Source organism: Brachyistius frenatus, unplaced genomic scaffold (genome assembly GCF_029030835.1).
Source record: "Brachyistius frenatus isolate BFR_SWC_R1_liver_20210118 unplaced genomic scaffold, ASM2903083v1 Contig_3, whole genome shotgun sequence".
Taxonomy (NCBI): domain Eukaryota; kingdom Metazoa; phylum Chordata; class Actinopteri; family Embiotocidae; genus Brachyistius; species Brachyistius frenatus.
The window spans coordinates 1,927,177-1,946,361 of record NW_027210602.1 but is presented as its reverse complement, the minus strand read 5'-3'; the positions used below and the strand labels follow the sequence as shown (position 1 = coordinate 1,946,361).

At 40.0% G+C, this 19,185-nt stretch overlaps 1 protein-coding gene across 4 annotated transcripts in view; it reads right to left on the bottom strand.

Annotated features, from left to right (window-relative positions):
• Positions 1-17,347: 17,347 nt before the first annotated feature.
• The window catches only part of LOC138623047 (tenascin-like), a 32,041-nt gene continuing 30,203 nt past the window's right edge, over positions 17,348-19,185 (bottom strand). For all 4 annotated transcript variants that reach the window (XM_069702314.1, XM_069702323.1, XM_069702332.1 and 1 more), the window contains one exon: positions 17,348-19,054. In XM_069702314.1, coding sequence (XP_069558415.1) covers positions 18,944-19,054 — 111 coding nt within the window. In that variant the 3' untranslated portion in view covers positions 17,348-18,943. The remainder of the gene's footprint in view (positions 19,055-19,185) is intronic.

Below are 19,185 nucleotides of genomic sequence, written 5' to 3'. Positions count from 1 at the left end.
ACACTAGCCAAGTTGAGGCCACTGGAAAGCATATTTTTATATTGTCCTCCAATATTATTAAAGTATTATCACACAAACATTTGTGAAGTAAGGTCAGGAAGGGGAGCTGATTTCATCATCCATTTTTTAGGCAGTACTCAAGTTTATGGAGGAAATTAGAAAAAAAAATATAAACTGGTTGTCACATGCATGCACAAACAATGCTGGGAATGGTTTGGAGACAGCTTTTACATTGTCCTTTTGGAAGCGAGAAAAAAATATAAGATAGTAAAGAGAGTATCTAACTGTCCCATTAAACTGCCAAAAAAAGTTGTCTTCAATCTTTTCAATTTCAGGTTAGGGCTTTGTTAAAGTGTTAAATGGCAGAAACACCTCTTCCAGACCTTCATGACATTATAGTTGGATTTTGCCTTCATTTTTCTGCCTTTTGCCCGACTGCCTGCGTCTAGAGGTTTTGTCAGACACTCCTCCATGAGCTCACCGTCCACAGGACTGCGAGTCTGCCTGCGTACGTCTGTGAAAGCATTTCCAAATGAAGAAAGGAACTGAAACCAACAAAAAAGAAAAGAAAGAAAAACACATGGAAAAGGTATATTAGGATTTATTTTAGGAGATCTGAGTGGAATAAGCTTCAGCTGACTGGCTGCTCTGTGGCTTTTTACAAAATGCCAGACCCCAGTTAATTTTTTCCCCCCTTTCTTTTGTGTTTGTCAGAGATAAAGAAAGACATTCTTACACAAAATGGAAGCAAATTGGCATGAATATGTTACAATACAAATATATTCAATTGTAACAGTATTGTTATAAAAACAATGAATAAGTTTACGTTGCTTATTGAATTATCCATTCACATTCCAGCTGTATGCTCATTTCCTACGGTGCCAGCCAGGAAAGCAGAGCAGCAAATTCCAAGCTTTCTGAGTATCCACACAACTAAAATTTCCACCCTGCTATTGAATGCCTCCATTAACCCCTCAAAGTGCAGTTTACATCCATGTCTGTCCAGACTTGTATAATATATGTATACTGAAGACTTATTTGGGCAACAAAGCAGATTTTGATAGAACAAAGTTGTTGCCATGTGTGGGAAATTTTGTCAGAGTATTCCAATCACATCACAGGAGCAGAAGGGACGTATTGTCTCAGTGACCTTTTACCACCAAAGTCTAACCAGTTCATCCTTGAGTTCATGTGAACATTTGTGCCAAATTTGGGAAAAAAAAATTCTGAAGACATTCTTGAGATATCACATTGACAAGAATGGGACAGACAGACAATCCGAGAACGCTGGTGTGGTCGGAGGCAAAAAAAACCTTCTTCTGAATCATGACACGAACAAAAGAGAACGACCTCTTTTTATCAATTTATTGCACATCATATTGGTATGAACAAATCCGATCACAGGACTCAATCTGTAACGGCTGTAGAATCAGCTGCACAGTGACTTTCCAGAGGTCACACATGTCCATGATATAAAACTCAAACAGTTACTCTGTAACTGATGTCTGTAATACTTGCTCCCTGACAGTTTTATTATTCATGTCTCTGATCTTTAACTTTATGACTTATTTCCATATTGATCATTTTTGATGGTCAAGATCATGAGAATGATTTACATTTGGTTATGCATTTTGAAATAATCCTATAAATAGCATTTAGTGGATGAGTCTAAAACACTAAAACGTGTATCAGTATTGTATAAACCTAAATTGTGTTAATGATTATTTGCTTTCTTTCCAAGAATGAAATAAGCTAGATACTACTACCAGGTCTGTACAGCAAAGCAATGGAAAGTAAGGGTTCATGGGGTGCTGCAGCACCTCCTGGCAGAAGGTAAAGGACCTGCACATTCACAACTATGAAATAAAAAAAATACATTTAAAAAGGGATTTCATAATAGTGGACCTTGAGTTAAAAATGTTCAGTCTGGCTAGAAATTATCTTTAAGGTCAGACAGACAGGTCAAAGGTCTCACCTGAGGGGACCACAAACTAAATTATGATGTTTCTGATTTCTCTCTGAAGCCACCAAAAATTGTCAGATCATAAGCAACTGACAAACACCTAGAGAACGCCATGTTTGACATACTCTTAGCCTGTAAGAGAGCACATAGCTAATGTTAATAAAAGGCTGTCGGGATGGCGGCTAAATAACTTGACAGTGTTGATCCTCATCTCAAATTAATCTTCAGGTTCCCAACTTTCAGATATTACACAACATCTATATGGCATGCAATTTTGACCTTAAAAGGCGCAGCTGTTAGTCAATTAAAATTGCATTTTAAAAACGGAAAAAAACCAAGACAGACTAAAACTGCATTCAATTTTGATTAAATTAATTTTTTATTAGCACCAAATCACAAATAATTCTCAGGGCACTTCTCATAGTAAAGTCCTTAAAAGAGAACTTTACTACATTAAAGAGAAACCCAACAATTCCCACGAGCAATAGCGGAAAGGAAAAACTACTAACGGGAAGAAACCTCGAGCAGAACCGGACTCAGAGGTGAGCAGCCATCTGCCACGACTTGTTGGGGAGAGAACAGTATACAACAAAAACAAGGTAGTTCAAAGTGCTTTACAGAGGCATAGAAACCACCAAATTTGGGTGGTGATGATCTTGACAGCCACAAAAATACAGTCAAAGAGGTCAATAGTTTAACAAAGCACAACTGTTGCTTTGGAGAAGTACTAAACGGTACTATGATGGCCTGGTATCCTGTTTACCAGTCTCTACTCAAATAAAATGACACATAGCTATGAAATATTACAATTAGTATAATAAGGTAGTCTTTAAGCCAGTGTCCACGCCCGTGCATAATGGATGTGCACATGTGAATATGTGGTTAGGTGGGTGTTGTTCCCAGAAAAGATTTATTTTCAGTCTTCAGTTGCAGCTATAAGCTGCTGCTGATGATATCATGATGAAATTAGGCAGACCAACCTCTCCTGAGTTGATTCTCAGCATGTTCTTCAGTGGATTGTCAGAGGGATGGGTGGCAAGTCTTCAGGGGTCCTCATGCTGGGTCAAAACAAAACATCCTCATCAAGCTCTGTATTTGGCAAACTAATATCTGCAACACCTTACTGACAGATTGCGGACAAACAAAAAAACAGACCTTGTTTTAGCCTCTTTTTACCGTTCCTTCGTTTTAACTGTATAATGCCAGTCACTAAATGTTAGTTATGCTTAGCTACTTTTTCAACAAGGCCTATTTAGCTGTATTGTTGAGAGAGTATTTACAATTACAGCCCTGTTTTTACAATATTGCTTAGTCTTAGTAATTTGACATTTTAATATAACAAACAGCCGACAGTGGTGGGAGTAAACTTAAAGCCATTTTGGATAATTGAATGTTTTTCCCCAAGCCAATTGGCTACCTACCCAAAATGCAAACCTGTTTTTTAACATGAGCTGACAGTAGAAAACAAAACACTACAATCACAACTATTAACTAATTCTGACATTGTTGCGATATAACTCAAGGGCAATGCTGGCAGTAAGCCAACAACCGATAGAGATATTTGTCTGAGCAAATTTATATCGGTAACAGCAAGTTAGTTGACATGATCACCTACTCTAGCCAATCACTAATGAAAACAGACATGTACTGTTGTGTACACAATGTTACTTACACATTAAGGAGGAGAAGCTGGTTCCTTTAGCAGCTCTTGATGCTCTCCATCTCAAATTCAGCGGCGGATATTCTGGAAGGTCATTTTCACAATGTGTTGTTGGTGGTCACCGTCTTGTCTCTAGAAACTTGGGGAGGGCCAGTAGTATCACAGGGAGGGACTCCTACATTCATGCACAACTGGACCGTCTATCAAAACAAAGAACAGGAACGCTTAGATTAAAACAGTTTGACTTCATCCTCTGCTAAGGATGTCATTATTTCTCTATACAAAGAAAATTGTACACAACCTTTAGGACATCACTGGGTCACCGATATGGTTATCAATGAGGGCATGGCCCAGCTTGGCCTCCTCTTCGTACGGGAAACGGCTGAAGCAACTGCAGACGCCATATTGATCCATGAGCTCACTCGAGACAAAGTCCTCTGACAATAACATGGATTGCATCCTGTAATGATTAAACTAAAAAGAACAACAACTACAAATATCAAAAACATTAAGCATTTACTATTGAAGGGGCTTCTCTGATTATACTTGAATGCTGATGCATTAAGGACTGCAATTCTGATTCAGCCCATAGTTGCAATTTTGAGAATGTCAATATAAATAAGTAGCAAGTTGTTTAATGGTTTCAACCCACTATCAATTACAATTCATTGTCACTGTTGTCATCCTCATCACCACTAGAAGGAAAATTGAGAACACACCCAAAACCGGATATCAAAATTTCTTCATTATTTAAGCCTTAAGTTGTCACTCTGCCAGGCTTACTCCCTACTAAGAACCACCCTCAGCCCCCTACCCTTCCCCAAACCATCCCATGTGGTAAGAAAATGGGCAAAACATTGTGACTAAATGTTGTCAGTAATTGACAACTGTATCCTAACGACAACGCTTTTCAGGGGCAAGATTAAATACCCCTGCTGGGAGGCCTCCCAACATGCTGGGCAAAATTCTTAAAGTGAAATGAAGAATTTGGATGCAATAGGCCTACTTTTGGAATTAAACTTGGCAAAGCGAGACCAGACAGCATTTACCACAATAAAGGAATGAATGCTGAGGCACAATATTAAAAAATTTGAGTGGTGATGATCTTGACAGCAGTACAAATACACTCATTGAGCACGCATGCTCAAAATGGCAGAATGAACCAGGCTTATTACCAAAGGAAATCCGCAATGATACATCATCCATGGGCTGAAAAACTACATGAAAGAGGCTAATTCAAATACAGTAACAACCAATTGATCTAATTTATCAAATCAAGATTAATGTTCTTTTGAAAAAAATTCATAAGGAAATGAAACCCTTTGCAAATGACAGTTCAAGTCAAAGTAAAAGAATCTGAAATTGCTGTCAGACAGACAATTTTTCTCAGCCTTGGTCAAAGAAGCCCCTTGACTAATATTTAAAATTGTTTGGGCCAACTAAAAAAGGTTATTGCACCAATAGTAACTGAAGCTGATTGGATGGAGACAAAGTCATAGCATGGTGGCCACATTGGATAGACAGAGGTATGTAGCATGCCATGCAAAAAGAGTAAAGAATGAATGAAATAAATAAAGAGTATTGGAAAAGCAGAAGCCATGATGTTTGAAAGTCAAGATTGATTAGCTATAGGGACAGAAATACTGACAATAGACTGGTAATAGATAGTGACAAAGGAAAAACACAAAATTAAAGAAAAGTGAGACTTACAGGTTTGTAGATCTACTTCAGTCCAACTGGGATGAGTCATCACAATGTCAGCATCAACTAGGTTAGTGAGCTGACATGGTACACTATTGAAGTGAGTGGGTGGTGTTTTGGCTGCTACCAGGGCCAAAATGTAGCTGTACCCTTAAGTCATGATCTACATTTTGAGTTCTTTAATTTTGTGCAGATATATTTTGCCGATTGTAGTAAAATGACAGCGCTTTAATTTACTTAAGGATAAGTTAAGGTGTCTGCGCTTTTCTGACAGCTGTGGAGGATGAAGCTGGCAGGGTTTGAACAGTAATGTGCTCAATTGCCAATGTGCATAGGAACAGATAAGAAAAGCTAGCGCTTAAAATGTATTATTGCAGCGCCAAGCTGCTTGGTGAAAAACATTCATCTAAATTAAGTTAGGCACATTGGTTCACCGTAGACACCGATATGTCAATTTGGGTGGGTGAATGAAGGACGGTGAAGTTTGTAGAGGCCGAGGGAAATAAATATAGGCACGGCGGCCGACAGTCATGGCACAGCGGCCATGTGGAGACCCAGCATTAAAGAATAAAATCGACACGTAACTTTTTGTAGATCATGCCTACAGTTTCAAAGTTGATGGATGACAAAAATAGACAATGGAGTTTGTGGAGGCTAAGGGAGAGAAATATCGGCACAGCAGCCGACAGTCATGGCACACGGGCCAAGCAAAAACCCAGTGTTAAATTAATAAAATTGACATGTACCTTTTGAAGACACTTCTTGCTTCAAACTTCATGGACAATGGTGTATATACACACACATGGTCAAAGTGGCCATGTTGAACAGAGACAGGGCAAGAGATCGGCATGGTGGTTGACACAAGGCAAAGTCATGGCACACAAAGAAAGAGAAAAAAAATAGAAAAAAAAGTTATTTTTGTAGATATTCCTGGTGAAAAAAAAAAGTTAGTGCACTAAAACTGATTCAAACGGTAGACATGACACCATAGCACAGTGATCAAAACCTATTAGATGCAAACACAAAAGCCTTATTGGATAAGCTTTGACAATCTCCCATCTGAATAATGACAGATTGGGGAGAAAGAAGAAAAACAAGTGAAAAGACAAAGCAAAAGATTGTAGGATAAGTTCAGGCCCCAATGGCCAAATCAAAGCACAACAGACAAGGTAATTAATCACGTGATGAGATAGAATGCAAAGTCATAGCATTGGCAAAGATAGACTGGCATCAAGGCATCAAAAAATAAATAGGAGACTTACAGTTCGAAGCGCTTACTGCTGCTGCCTAAGGGTGAAGAAAACAAGAGTGAGTGAAGCTTCCAGCCTATAAAGTTGCCAACTTAATGGGCCCTATTTTTGTGGTGGTGCAATGACAGCTTGGTAACTTCCTGACCAAATTTACCTTGTGCATTTGGGGAAATTTGATGAGCTGGTGGGAGGACTGATGCACACAGGTGAGGTGTTCTTTTAAAATACAGCAGTGCAAATTATATTTAACTCGTAAATGACTGGGATCAAAACCAAATCCGTTTCTGGAGCTGCTGCACCTTTTGTCAATTCAAACTAAATGCTTACAAATGAACACTAATACTCAGAAAAGTTTGTCTAAATGTAAATAAGCCATTTATTAAACAGTGAAACTCAGTGTTGTGCCAAAGCAGAGTTCACAACTATCTAATGTAAACAACATTAAATCATGTGTAAATGGCACTACAGCAGCTGCAGAAGAACCTCAACTTTGCATCAGACTGGTGCCTCATGAACATTTTTTGCAGGATATGTCAGATTATAGTGGCTCATTAGTAGTGCGTCATAGTTTCCTTTCCAAACACAATGGCCACATTTTACAGCGTTGCAGTCATTTATAAAAGATGCAGAGGAATTAAAACTGAAATGGTATTTGATTGAAACGGCAGGTTAACATAATTATGCCACCAACCTTTCACAGTTCAATATGGAAACTTAAAATCAGAAGTGGGGTTGTACCATGAACAGCCATTTAAAATAAATAAATAAATAAAAAATAGAAATATGTTAAAGCCACAAGTCAACACACCCAAAAGGATTTAGGCAGTATGAATACTGTTCCAGACACAGTTAATTGTAGACCATTAATGACCTTTGAGGGAGTTTATGAAGACGGACTGGTCCAGTCGACTTTCTCTACCTCCTTCCTGTTGTGCTCAAAGACTGTATGTGAAAATGCACCTGGTCTCTGTGTCTGAACAGTGCTGAGGGCCACTAGGATTTGGCTCCATTAGGCTCTCAAAGAGGGTCAACAAGTTCTTTCCACAAGAAGTTTGCTCTATTCACTCCTGATCAGTGGTGTGGTGGTCCTTGTGCCAGACTTGAGGCTTTGAACTGGCTGTTCACAAGCCAATGGATGTTCGCATGGTGGGTTGCCACATGGTCTTGCCGCACACACCTGTAATCAATGAAGCACATTGTGATGAGTTGAAGGATCAGAAAAGGTGAAAATAGCAAACATTTGTTTCTATAAAAACCTTTCAAAGCTGGCTGTAGCTCAATATTGATGCATAAAACCTCTCCAAATTAACTACAGGGAAACTTAAGTGACATTAAGCAACAGTTTAAAAAAAAAAAAAAAAAAGGAATATGTTAAAACTTTTTTTTTTTTTTTAAACGGTTGTAGTTTTATCCTGGCACATATCACAAATGCAACATTTTAGGCCTACAGTATAAAAACACAACTTCAAAAGTAAATCAACAGGCAAATATTGTGGAGAAACACCGTACAACAGACCCTGAGATAACCGTGGAGCCCAGAGGAGCTGGAGCACTAATGAACCTTCTGTCCAGCCGCTTATCAACATCTCAGCGCGGCTGGAATCAGCCACACCTGCGTTCAATTTAGTCAAATCAGCTAATCAGCAAGTCCATCCTAAATTACGTCACTGATTACGGCTCTCCCGCCCCTCACAGCCTGTAAAGTTAAGCAGAATTACGCCGATTGCTATGACTTTCTGTACAGATTTCAAATGAAAACCTCTTTATAGTCTGCCAAGACATGGCTGTCTCTCAATTCTAACTCGCATACTCACATTTGCTATTTTGCATGCATAAATACATGCATGCTGACAAGTTTAGTGACATGCAGTGGACTATAAGTACCAGAATAGTGCATTCAAAACTGTCAAAAAATATTTAGTTTGAAATTCTGGACACTTCCGTCCCTCAACAATCGTAAACTACTGGAAGAGGAGGGGCCACAGACATATGTTATTGTGTGCATAAAACAGAGGCAAACACCTTTATTTTTGACAAAAAATAAGTAACTGAAAGATCTTTTGGCTGATGCATTCAAATGATGTTTTAATTCTCAGTAAGTGTGAGATTTGAGACAACACTACCATGTGAGATAGAATGATTACTCTATTTAAGAGAAGAACAGTGTTCCAGCAGTAGTTCTCCTAAATGATAAAATGCATATATCAAGAATTTATCTAAAGAATGACACACACTTGGATTCAGCCTTTACAAGCCATGTAAAATGTATTCAGCCTTCTTTATTGTTTATATTGCTGCTGTCACACAGGCTGCTTCAACATTAAGAAAAAAGTGATTGGAGGTACCAAACAATTGTCAATAAAATATGAAAACGATGTGCTTCCAATAATAATAGTGTTGCAAAATGAAACAAACAAAAAAAACCCGCCATGACCATTTTTATTGAAAATAAAACCTTTCCTTATTATTAGTTATTTGATGATCAGCCCTTTTATTTCTGGTTATTACCCCTGTACCCTAACCCTAACTCTAAAGTCACTTCTGACACAATTCAAACAACAATCAGCCACCAATTTCTGCAATTTAAGGTCACCACGGGACCACTTCAAATAAACTAAATCAGAGTCATGCAACTCTAATTTAAAGGTCATCACAGGACCACCTCAAACCCAAACGGGGACCAAATAACTCCAATTTAAAGGTCCTCACAGGACCCCGTTTAAAGCCCTATTCAGGGACTACAAAAACTACAATTTAAGGTCACCATATGACCCCTTTAAAAACCTAACCTGGATTAAAGTTGCCACCTGACTCTTTCAAAATAAAAGCAACATTTCTTCAAAGTAACCTGGAGTCTGCAGTCATTATTAGACCTTTTTACAATCTAACCCGGACCAAGGACCCGCTTGTGATGATGTCACCACCAAGAAGACCTCATCCTAACACCTCAGAGTTGACAAACAAGTTAGGAGAGCTTGACTGGCATGGGGTGGCCTGTGCATTTACCTTTGACTCTCTTTACCAAACTGCTGGACTCAATGAGAGGCCACCAGGGGGAGTCATTGTGATTCAAAAAATACAAAAAAATCTAACCAGCCCGTGCCTCAGATAAGCGGCTCTCCCCTAAACTACAGGTGAATATACTCTGAGGTCCTTACTCAAAGAATCTTCCTCGTCAACCTCCTCCACTTCACTCCTTCTCTGCTTCTGGCCCTTGGGCCCCCTGTGGCTCTCTGGAGCTCTCAGAGGGCCCCTAGGGTACGAGTACGAGATGTTCCCACCTAGACGGGTGGGACCCTTCTGTGACTCATTTCTCCTTCCACCTCCTCTCTGCTTCTTCAAACCTTCTCATCCTCTCCCTCCTCCCCACCTTCCATCTCATCCTCTCCCTCCTCCCCACCCTCCATCTCATTCTCTCCCTCCTCCCCTATTTAAATACTGCGCCCCTCCTCTCTGGCTTCGATTGAGGCCTTTCAGATACATCTGTTGGGTTTAGCTGTTCATTCCAGTGTGGTGTGGAGAAGGGCAAAGCAGAACCAGCACCATTTGGGGGACTCTCTGGGGAGGGATACTGTGGGTGGGTTTGGGGTCCAGTGACAGAAATTTAAAAAAAAAAAAAAAAAGAAAGAAAGAAAGAAAAGGAAAGGAAAAAGCAGACTGTCATTCCAGTTCATGCAATATAAAGATTATGAACAAAACACACACAAAGGAAAAACACAAGATATATTAGTAGTATTTTAGTTTTATTTCCTCTGCATCTTTTATACTGCAACACACTGTAAAATATGGCTATTGTGTTTGGAAAGGAAGCCATGACACACACTACTAATGAGCCACTGTAATCTGACATATCCCACAAAAAAATATGTCATGAGGCACCAGTCTGAGGCAAAGATGAAGTTATTCTGTAGCTGCTGCAGTGCCACCTACACGATTTAATATTGTTCACAGTAGATAGTCGTGAACTCTTTGCTTTGGCACAAAATGAACAAAAAATGTAAAACAGATTATTATATTAGATTGAATTATATTATTACATTAGGGGCCACAATCCCAAAAATATGAAACTAATACTCTTTGTTAGAAAAAAAAAAGATCAAATTATCTTATTAAAAAAATTAATGAAATTTCGACCTAATAGTTATTATATTTGTCTGAATTTAAACAATTTATGATTTCTAAACACCTAAATTTCATGGTACACTCTGTGGCCTATCAATGTAAAGTTAATTACAACATTTTGCCACTAGATGGAGCCAAACACATCGCGTCTCTCCTCAATGGCGGACACGGATCAGTTGACCAGAGTAAATCAGGAAGTCAGTTTGTCGTGCTGTAAAGTTTAAAGGTCTGTGGACTTCTGCTCCCGTGCCAGACCTTTAGATTTGCACGTTGCTATAGTTCTCTGGACAGCATATTTTCTTTGTTAAGCATTTTGATTAGAACTGTTCTGTTGACACTTTTGTTCATTTTTGCTTAAATAAACACATTATTTTAGTTTAATCCTCCCTTGTGCCATTTGTTATGATCACTGAGAGCAGGGCCATAACACTTCAAACCACGTGTTCATCATATTTTTAACAATTGGATTTGTAGATTTTGTTTCTCCAAATTTGATATTGTATCTGAATATAAGTATAAGGGCAGAGTATAAGCATTCTGATTGCATTTCTTTGCACTGTTGCAAAATAGAACTTAATAGATCCAAGTTGTGCCGCCCAATAGTGCCAGACTATGAGAGGCACTTCAAACCTGCTCTGCTGTAAAGACAGATGGATTCTAGCACCTTTATCTTTCCAAATAAATTCAATGAATAGTTTTCTCACTTTTTGAAAAAGATCATCATTTCTGCATCGATTTCTGCATGTGCCCATACAGCTATTGCAAATGATTCAGTTGCTAAAGTAAATAATAGCGGGGATACGGCACAACCTTGATGGCATTCCTCTTTTAACTGCAGTCGGTTTTGATATAATTCTCTTTGTTAATATTTCTGCCATAGAATTTAAATCCAATAACTGAACCCGTTTTAGAAAAGTGTTACCACATCCAAATCGTTCCAGAGTATTAAGAAGATGAGGCCGTTCCACCTTATTGAAAGTCTTTTCAGCTTCTGAAAAGAGGAAGATTTTATCTGAGGTATATTCTAAGCTTTGAAAATGTTAAGGAGCCTTCTCACATTATGGAATCCTAATAATAAAACCGTTTTGATCTAATATGTACAACACTGACATTTAGTCAGGTCGACTACCGAAAACATTTGTAATGGTGGTTTCAGTGAATTTTATTTCCATTTTTTGGGAAAAAAAATCTATTGTTAGCCCATCTGGTCCTGCCATTTTACCAGATTTCTTGCCATCAACAGCTCTACCTATTTCCTCCTGTTTAATATCGGCCTGTGTTTTTTGAATTCCAACTGTAAAGCTGTTGTGGCCTTAATTCTGAAAGAAAATAAACAGCAGGGATGAATTAAGAGATTGTTTTTAATTCAAATTCACAGGTGACATGTCACATGTGGCATGTCACGTGACATTCCATGTAACTACCCATGTGACATCCCTTGTGATGTGATGTCACAAGGAATCAAAGGATTCTAGAAGACCACTCCCACTTGCCACACCCACTTTCCATGTACATTCAGTTGGAGAATTTCAGACCGTCAGAACACACCGATCGTCAGCACACACACACACACACACATCAGAGAGCATTTGAGACTCAAGAACAGTGGAAAGTGACTTCAACACGTAGCGAACAACCAATCAGGAGAGAACTGATTGTATTGGAAGCAGAAATGGAACAAAACCAGAATCAGATCCAAAGTAAATCAATTGTAACTGAGGAGCAGCTTCGCCTACACTTTGACCAGGTAATCGAGGCTATGACAAAGAAGCTGAGGGACCTTACAGATGCTATTCCTGAGGGCAGCAACAAAACCAATGAGATGGACACAGAGCCCTCCACTGGAGATCAAGGCGAGGTCCAGCCCCAGAACTCTACTGCTCCCGTTTCTGTTCAGCTAACTCTGCCTCCAAGCATTTCTGAGGTGGACTATCTGAAACAGAAGGTGGGGAACCATAAAAGAGTCCTGGAGAGGACCAATGACCGTCTACAGGAGGAGCACAGGATGAAAAAAATGTCAGAAAGCAAACGACACTACAACCGGAAAAGGCTCTGCATGGTGGAGAAACCACTGCAGGAGGAGCAACACCTGAGACTCCGCAGTGAGCAGGAGCTGAGGAGGCACAAAGACATCGTTGAAGGTTTGACTCGCTCCTCCAAAGCTGACAGTCCGGCTGAGTCCAGTGTCACAAGGAGAAGCAAAGAGGAGCTCGTGTGTGCACTTCAGATGGAAAAGGTTAGAGCTGACGTCCTCGAGAGGGAGATTAAGAGCGTCAAACGTCAGCAGGAGGAGGTCAGCAGGGAGAACGAGACACTGCATGAGCTGAAGATCCTGAAAAAGCAGTTGGACAACAAGACCAACTCCTGCCTTCAACTGTCCACCAAACTTAAAGCACAGGAGGTGGACAAGCAGTCTCTGGAGGAGAAGTGTTACCAGCTGACAGCCATCCTCCATGAAGCCAGCAGCAACAAGGACGAGGAACCCTCCACCCAGCCAGGAGAGGCGAGGGCCGTCCAGGGAGACGTCCAGCCCAAGCACCCTGCTACTTCTGTTCAGACAAGACCGCCACAAAACGATCCTAAACAGGTGGAGTATCTGAAACAGAAGGTGGACAATCATAAAAGGTCCCTGCAGAAGGTCAAACGCCATCTTCTAGAGGAGCAAAAGAGGAGACACAGGGCCGACAACAACAGGTACTGTGACTGGAAAAGAATTTGTGTGATGGAGAAGCAAATGCAAAAGGAACAGCACACAAGACTCTGCTATGAAAAGGAGGTGAGATGGTACAAAGATGTCATCGAATACTTGAGCCGGTTCTCCAGACATGAGCATCTGGTTGAGTCCAGTGACATGAAGAAAAGCAAAGGGGAGCTTGTGTCTGCGATCCTGAAGGAAGAGCAGAGGGCTGAACGACTCCGGACACAACTGGAGAACATCAGACTCCAGCAGGAAAAGGCCAGCAGGGAGAACGTCACTCATGACAAGCTGAAGGAGCTGATAAACCAACTGGAGGACAAGAACAACTTCCACATTGAACTGTCCACCACGCATAAAGCCCAGATGGTGGACAATCAGAATCTGACAAGGAAGGTGGAGGAGCTAACGAAGCAGCTGAAGTACCCCGTCAACCACCAACCCGAGGTCATCTCACAAGGGTCCACGTCAGAGGACAACGTAACAACGGTCTCTACACCTGGAAAGACCTCCACGCTAGAAACCATGTCAGAGGACTCTGAACCGGAGGAGGACAGCAACCGCAATTCTGTCCTCGTCCTACAGGAGTCTACACCTGAGGACAACTTTACAACGGTTTCTACTCTGGAAAAGATCTCGAAACCACAAGAGGGCTCACCTCCAGAAGAGATCTCAACTCCAAAAGAGATCTCAACTCCAGAAGAGATTTCAACTCCAGAAGAGATTTCAACTCCAAAAGAGATCTTAACTCCAGAAGAGATTTCAACACCACCAGAAGTTTCTGAAATAGTCAAAGTCTCTCTTTGGAGACGGTTTAAGAAATCCGTGACACCAGCACATCACCGCAAGTACAAACATCTTAAGCAAAGTATTTAGTATTTAGTTAGTATTTACTTAGTGTTTAGTCAGTGTTTAGTTAGTGTTTACTTAGTGTTTAGTCAGTGTTTAGTTAGTGTTTACTTAGTATTTAGTTGGTGTTTACTTAGTATTTAGTTAGTGTTTACTTTGTGTTTAGTTAGTATTTAGTTAGTGTTGAATTAGTGTTGAGTTAATGTTTAGTTAGTGTTTAGTTAGTATTTAGTTAGTGTTTAGTTAGTATTTAGTTAGTGTTTACTTCGTGTTTAGTTAGTATTTAGTTAGTGTTTAGTTAGTTTACTTAGTCTTTAGTCAGTGTTTACTTAGTGTTTAGTTAGTATTTACTTAGTGTTGAGTTAATGTTTAGTTAGTGTTTAGTTAGTATTTAGTTAGTGTTTACTTAGTATTTAGTTAGTTTTTAGTTAGTATTTAGTTAGTGTTTACTTAGTATTTAGTTCGTTTTTAGTTAGTGTTTACTTAGGGGTTAGAGGTCAGGGGTCAGGGTTTAGGGTTAGGGCGTTTTCATGGGTTTTCTCCAGGTGCTCCGGTTTCCCCAAATGGACGCTGAATAACCTATAACAACTTAAATAAATTCTGTAGTCCTCCATAAGTGGTGTAGTTGTGTCTCTGTAGAGAAGTATGTATTCTTCCTAGTCAAGTGTGTCGGTGGCTCAGTGGTTACAGTGCAGGTCGACCAACTATAACGTCTCTCTGTTACAGCCACAACACTGTTACATGTAACAGTTGCTCTGTCACCGAATGTTTCTTTTCTGTACAGGTCCTGTTCACACCAGCAGAGAATATGCTGCTGTGTATTTGAGGGGAAAAAAGTTCCTCTAAAGTCCCATGAAACAATAACAGAGCCACTTTAAATAAATCATGAATCTTCAGCTCAAATCGGCTGTCTGTCTGACTAATTACATCTTTTCATTGGGTTATTTATGATTTTCTAAGCACTGACAATTCTGTCCTTGTGCATGATAATTTAACGAACCACAACAACTCACGGTAGCCCACCAAAATGGTGGTTGAACGGCGAGATGCTCCTCAGGAGAAAGTGAGAACCTTCTCATATATTATTTTATTTTATTAATAGGGTTTTCTTCTGGTAATTTGGGTGAAGCGACCCTTTAATACATCTCAATGAAGCGCTTTGAAGTCTCAGAGAAGAAGAATACAATCAGTATAGTTTGAATTTTTTTCCATAATTTGGACGACATGCTATAGTATGACACAGTGGTGCAGTGGTTAGAGCAGTTGCCTCAGATAGATGTAACTGGGTTCAATCCCCACCTGTGGCATGCATGTCAGTTCAGAAAAAGTCATACTGCTTCATAATCCTATCATAAAATCACAATGCCACTTAAAAAAGTTAGATTAGAGTTAGTTAGATAAACCAGTTACTGCTAATACTTTTTTTTTTTTATCATGGAAACAGTAATGGGGAGGTTGCGTGGCTGACGTGGAGAGATTTTACAGTAGGACTAAAGGATACCGTGTAATAATTTAATTTAATAATTTTTTTATTTAATCTCGTCCATACTCCAGAGCAGAAGGTGGCGGTAATGCACCAATAAACTGGATGCCAAACGCTGTCAACAGGAAGAAGAAGCAGCAGCAGCAGAAGAAATGACATCATATTATCTGTGTTGGGTAAATACAGGTCCTGAATGTTTTTTTTCTAATCCTTTCAGCGCCCATACTCTAAATACAGTTGGCACCTGCACAGTGCGCGCTCACTCACTCTATCCTCGTGCCTCATTGGTTCCCACGGTCATGTGACACGGAGCAACAACTTTTAGCATAAATATGACAAACTTATAAAAAATAGAAACATTTGGAAGTGATGCAGCCATCCACATTTTGTATTTATCGATATTTAAAAAAAAAAAATTCAATACCAAATGAGTAGCTTGTAAGTATCGAAGTATCGATCCCGCAGAATGGATGCGCCCACCCCTAGTTTAAACGTCGCTACCACGACCCTATCTGTGGTAAAACTAAAACCAACTCTACATTAACAGCAACCTAGCCCGACGCGCTAACCATAACCAAATCACTGAACCGCGCTTAATTTAACATCCTAACCAGCTGGTTTCTATCCAACCTTAACCGTTTCCCACTCTGATGCCCAAACCTAACCCAAATCTTAACCGTCTCCCCCTCCGACATCTAAACCTAAACCTAACCTCTGCGTATAAACCCAGGCTCAGGGTCACTGCAGGGCCCCTCTCAGCCAAATCACAAGCAAATAACTCTAAAGTCACTTCTGACACAATTCAAATAACAATCAGCCTCCAATTTCTGTGATTTAAGGTCACCACGGGATCACCTCAAACAAACTAAATCAGAGTGAAACAATTCTAATTTAAAGGTCCTCACAGGACCCCCTCTAAAGCCCTATTCAGGGACTACAAAAACTACAATTTAAGGTCACCATATGACCCATTTAAAAACCTAACCTGGATTAAAGTCGCCACCTGACTCTTTCAAAATAAAAGCAGTATTTCTTCTAAATAATCTGGAGTCTGCAGTCATTATTAGATTACTGAAGAAGATCCACTGTCGGTCGAAACGTTGCGATTTGGGACAGAATATCGTTGCTAAGAATTTTAACAATCTGATCATGAGCTCTGCTTATAACCAGGATTCGAACTGGACGGTGGTACGATCCAGGAGAAAACGGGACCGTTTTCCAAGCCGCACCAAAGAAACTACCAAAACCCAACTGACTTCAACACAACAATATCTCTTTATAACCAGACTGGAGGCCTGACCCACCTGGACTAACAGGCGGAAGAGGAGGAGGAGGAAGAGGAGAAGGTGGAAGGAGGAGGGAGGAAGGAGAGACTCTGGATTGAGGCTGAACACATACACCCTTTAATGAGAGCTAGAAAGACTCTCATGGTTCATTAAAAAGCACAAAAACACAGAAACCTATTGGAGGGAGTGTGACTCTATGGTGGGTTAGATGGGAATTAGTTTGGTTTATATAGGTTGCAATTTATAGGTTCACATCTTTTTTGTATTTAACTATATTTTTGGTAATAAGTATTACATATTCAGCAATAGGACTCAAAATGCATGACCAGAAACATAAGTACGGAAAGAAAACTGTTTTAATGATATCGGGCAAAACAAAAGCAAAATCCAAGAAAGGGAAAATTCAAAAGCTCAGTCAAACACAGGGTCCAAAAGCCAGGAAAGTTAGCGCTCACGCAGTGGTACAAAAGGGAAAAGGCAAAAACAGAGTCCACAAGACAAATCGGGGGAAAACACCAAAACGTACCGATAACTGATTGAAAAAGCGTCTGGATGAGTTTGAGACAGCGGTGACAGGATGACGATGATCTGACAGAGGAATGGAGCGGTTGGAGTTACTACACAGGAGGGCAGGGAGATCATTAGACACAGGTGGAAACAATCAGGGCTGGGAACACACAGGAAGTAAATACAACAAGGTGAGTTACCAAAATAAAACAGGTAATGAACATGAAAACATTAAAGGAAAGAGAATCTCAGACTTCTCAGCACTTAACCCTCAGACCAGCAGGCCTCCTGTAACATATTTTATTAATATTATCCTCTGAGCAACGTTTTCTGATGTCAAACATGTAATAACCTAAAATTAAGATCTTATAAACACTACACAAAATGTATATTTCAACCTTTTTTTTATGTCTACAGAAGTTACCAAATATCAGAAACCCAATAGAGGCAGAAAGACCGACACATTTATTAAGAACATGAATTAAAGTACATTTACTTGACATTAATCCAACTATAGCCAAAGAATTGATGGAACCTGGAGCCTGACAGGGTGAACAATTTTAAATAAAACGGACACTTGCTCATTAATAGCCAGCAAGTTTCCTGGCTACGTTAGCTGATGGTAAATTAAAGCTATTCGAGCTTTTTAACCCTTTAAGACCTCCATATAACCTGAATAACTAATATGTTTTAGGCTGCTGTGTAAAACTCCAGTAAATAGCAGTCAGTCCAAATACACGCTGCCATCTCCTGGAGACGGTGTGGAAATGGTTCAGTTGTGGACTTACAAGCGCGCACGCACACACGCACGCACACACGCACACACGCACGCACACACACACACACACACACACACACACACACACACACACACACACACACACATCTATTAAAGTCACATTTTTATTTGTGTTGGAGTTTATGAAGCATCACATGTTTTTTCTATCAAAATAATAGAAATCCTACCAAAAATTCTATCGTGTTTTCAATAGCGGCTGGTAAACACATGACAACACTTAATTTATTTTCATTTTATGAATCTATCCTTGTCAATAACTGGATTAAAGATGGATGAAGTTTCCCTCGTGACTATGTGCCCTTGACATGTTGCCGATTCAGTGAATCCTTTTCCAAATTTTTTACAGATCAAAACAGATGTTTGGTCCCAATAACACACAAATGTTCACTCACACAAATCACTGCTTTTTTTGTGAACACAGAAACACAATCACACACACAACAGCGACACAAAAGAAAGCGTTTAATTTTCCACTGATTCTTTGATGTCATGTCACCGGGTTGATCTCCCATCCAGAACCGGGGCCTGGTTTTGTGTGTATCACTTTAAAAGACGAGGGGACTGGAGGTGAGGTGCTGAAGAGGAAGAGGAGGAGGAGGAGGAGGAGGAGGAAGAGGCGCTCACGAGTCTACGATCGCTTTTTTCGGCTCTCAAAGTTTCTGAAGTTGGCCGGCCTGATCTTCATCTCTGCAAACTGGATTGAGTGTTCATGGCCCTTCCAGTGGAACCAGTTGATCCCCTGCGGAAAGAACCAGAGCAAGACATTGGAAATAATTAGTCCGCGTTCTCCAGATCCGAGTCATTTCATGTGAAGTATGTGCCATGTCAAATTTGCATCGGATACTTTAAAACAACGTTATCTCCCACAAA